General features: G+C 55.0%; 1 protein-coding gene across 1 annotated transcript; it reads right to left on the bottom strand.

The window, feature by feature from the left end:
• Nucleotides 1–313: 313 nt before the first annotated feature.
• ETH_00022805 (elongation factor ts, putative) lies at nucleotides 314–2036 on the bottom strand (the record flags this gene model as incomplete). Its single annotated transcript, XM_013379037.1, has 2 exons — nucleotides 314–538; nucleotides 786–2036. Coding segments are annotated over 2 exons (1476 nt in total), but the record flags the coding sequence as incomplete, so codon positions are not given.
• Between the last annotated feature and the right edge of the window lie 931 nt (nucleotides 2037–2967).

The following is a 2967-nucleotide window of genomic DNA, read 5'->3' as shown; positions in this document are numbered from 1 at the left end:
AAATCGAAAGCCTCGATTTTGAGTTTGGCATTTAGCTGCTGCTGCTTTTGCTGCAGCACTTTTTCAGTGGAGCGCCCGCTGTCGTCCAAGGCCCAAGGCTGCGCGCAAACCCTAAACCCTAAACCCTAAACCCTAAACCCTAAACCCTGGCGTTTCGGGTTCAGTGAGCCACAAAGGGAGCAGAGGCGAGCTGCTGCGCTGAGGGTTTGCAGCATGGGCTTATATATGAGAGCTAGGGTTTAGGGTTAAGGGCCTACGCAGCTTTAGATATTAGGGTTTAGGGTTTAGGGTTTAGGGTTTAGGGTTTGAGGACCTGTTTGAGGAGGACTGTCTCCTTGTACCACTTGCTCATTTTGCCCTCGAGGATCTTCCGCTTAAGCGCTTCCGGCATTTCTTTGCTGCTGCTGCTGCCCTTGCTGCTGCTGCTGCTCTTGCTGCTGCTGCTGCTCTTGCTGCTGCTGCTGCTGCTGCTGCTGAGGCTAGCCAGCGCATACTGCTGCTCCTGGGCCACCAAGTCTGGGGGCAGGTCTTCGACACTCTGAAAGCAGCAGACAGTCCAAACCCTAAACCCTAAACCCTAAACCCTAAACCCTAAACCCTAAACCCTAAAAAACTAGGCGTTGTGAATTTGCTGCTGTTAGCTGCATTCTGCTGATGAGGTTTAAATAGCCATTGCTGGGGTTTAGCGCTAGGCCTTAGGGTTAGGGTTTAGGGTTAGGGTTTAGGGTTAAGGTTTGGGGTTAGGCTTTAGGGTTAGGGTTTAGGGTTTAGGGTTTGTGCGTCACCACTGCGATGGGCTTTGCTGCTGCAATATGCATGCAGAGCTGCTTTCCGAACTGCCGCAGCTGCTGCTCGAACTCCTGCTGCTCCTGCTGCTGCTGCTGCTGCTGCTGCTGGCGGGTGTAGGAGAGGTGCAGCAAAACAGCTAGGGGCCCCACATCTGCTGCTGCTGCTGCTGGCTGGTGGCAGTAGGAGGAGACGATCCCCGATCCCGGGATCGTCTCCCTGAGGGTCACTTGCTGCAGTGCTGCTGCTTCCCCCACAATTCGAGAGACAAAAGCCAAGTCTTCTCCCACTGTTGCTGCTGCTGCTGCTGCTTCTGCTGCTGCGTCTGCCGCTGCTGGTGCTGCCGCTGCTCCTGCTGCTGCTGTTTCTGCTGCTGTTGCTTCTGCTGCTGCTGCAGGGGACGCTGCTGCTGCTGCTGCTGCTGCAGCAGACGGGTACGCGCTTTCTACAGGCAGGGCCAGCAGGCGCTGCAGCAGCAGCCGTTGCTGCTGCTGCGGCGGCTCTGCTGCTGCTGCTGCTGCTGCTGCGCTAAATTCGGCAGACCTGCATGCAGCAGCAGCAGCACGTTTTGCTGCTGCGCGGAAGACTTCGCTGCGGCTCACAAAGTCCGTGCTGCAGGCCACATGAACAGCAGCAACACGTTCTACTGTTGCTGCTGCTGCTGCTGGTTTTGCTGCTGCTGCTGCTGTTGCTGCTGCTGCTGCTGGGGCTGCTTCCATTCGGTGGATGGCAATAACCCCTTCTGTGAGTGCCGCAGCGCGGGCCTGGTCGCTGCTGCCTCCAGCAGCAGCAGCAGCTGCTGCTGCTGCTGCTGCTGCGTCTGCTGCTCCCTGCTGCCGCAGCAGCTGCACAGCCCGCTTCAAATCGCCGCTGCTTTGCTGCAGCGCCTTGAAGCAGCTGCTGTATCCTGCTGCTGTTAGCTGCCGCAGCTTCTTGACTAAAGACACATCCACTTCTTGCGCTGCTGCTGCTGCTGCTGCTGTTGCTGCTGCTGCTGCTGTTGTTGCTGCTGATGCTACTGCAGTTGGAGACGCTACTGCTGCTGCTCGTTGCTGTGCCTGTGAAACGCTGCCTCGGGCTAGAGGGCTGCTGCTGCTGCGGACTCTGCTGCTGCTGCTACGAACTCTGCTGCTGCTGCTGCTGCTGCTGCACAGCAGCGCAGGGGAGGCGCTTGGGTGTACGTACACCTGGAAGGCCTCAGCAGCAGCAAAACAAAAAAAGAAATAAAAATAAATTTTGTTTTTCTTCATTGTGCAAATCCGGGGGCCCCCCGTTGTCTCAGGGGCCCCCAGAGAGGCCCCTTGGGGGCCCCCAGCAGCAGCACAGGGCAAAAGCTAAAAAGCTAGGGTTTAGGGTTTAGGGTTTAGGGTTGAGGGCTGAGGGTTTAGGGTTTAGAGCCTGGCGTTAAGGCCTCATACATTTGAGACATCTCGCAGACAAGGCCTCCCCAAATGTCCCTCACCCTGCGGCTTAGAGTTTAGGGTTTAGGGTTTAGGGTTTAGATGTCTTCTTATATTCTATTTTTTGGCTGCAAATAAAAGCCACAAAAAATCTACAAAAGCCCTGGGGGCCCCCCTGGGGGCCCCCCTGAGACCCCAGGGTCTGGGGGCCCCCAGGGCCCAGACCCTGGGATCTCTGCAAGGATTAGGGTTTAGGGTTTAGGGTTTAGGGTTTAGGCTTAAATAGAAGGTCAAAAAGGAGGTCTTCATTATGTCGAAATTCGATAATATTTAATTTAAACGCTAACCAGTCAACCATTAACCGTAAACCCTAAACCCTAAACCCTAAACCCTAGACCCTAGACCCTAAACATAAAGTCACGAAAGTCAACAATGCGCTCGCGCTGATTTCCTCATATTTTGGGGTTTTTAAACTAGCGTTGAGGGTTTAGGGTTTAGGGTTTACGATTTATACTGAAATTAAAATAAAATTGTTTCGTGCTTTTCAGCCCGACAAAACCTCGAAAGTTGCTGCTGCAGTCTCCGCGCGCTGTCTGCTGCTGTGCAGCAGCAACAGGAGCAGCAGCAACAGCAGCAGCAGCAACAGCAGCAGCAGCAGCTGCTGCTGCTGCAGCAGCAGCAGCAGCAGGCTAGCTGAGACTGAATAGGTTGCTGGGCCTAGACGGAGGCATGCGGTGGCTGAGGCGCAAACAAAAAGGCAAGGGCAAATTAAACTAGGGTT

The sequence above is a fragment of the Eimeria tenella genome, genomic scaffold (genome assembly GCF_000499545.2).
Source record: "Eimeria tenella Houghton genomic scaffold, Eth_scaff1330, whole genome shotgun sequence".
In the NCBI taxonomy this organism is placed as follows: domain Eukaryota; phylum Apicomplexa; class Conoidasida; order Eucoccidiorida; family Eimeriidae; genus Eimeria; species Eimeria tenella.
This window is presented reverse-complemented; position numbering and strand designations above follow the sequence as displayed.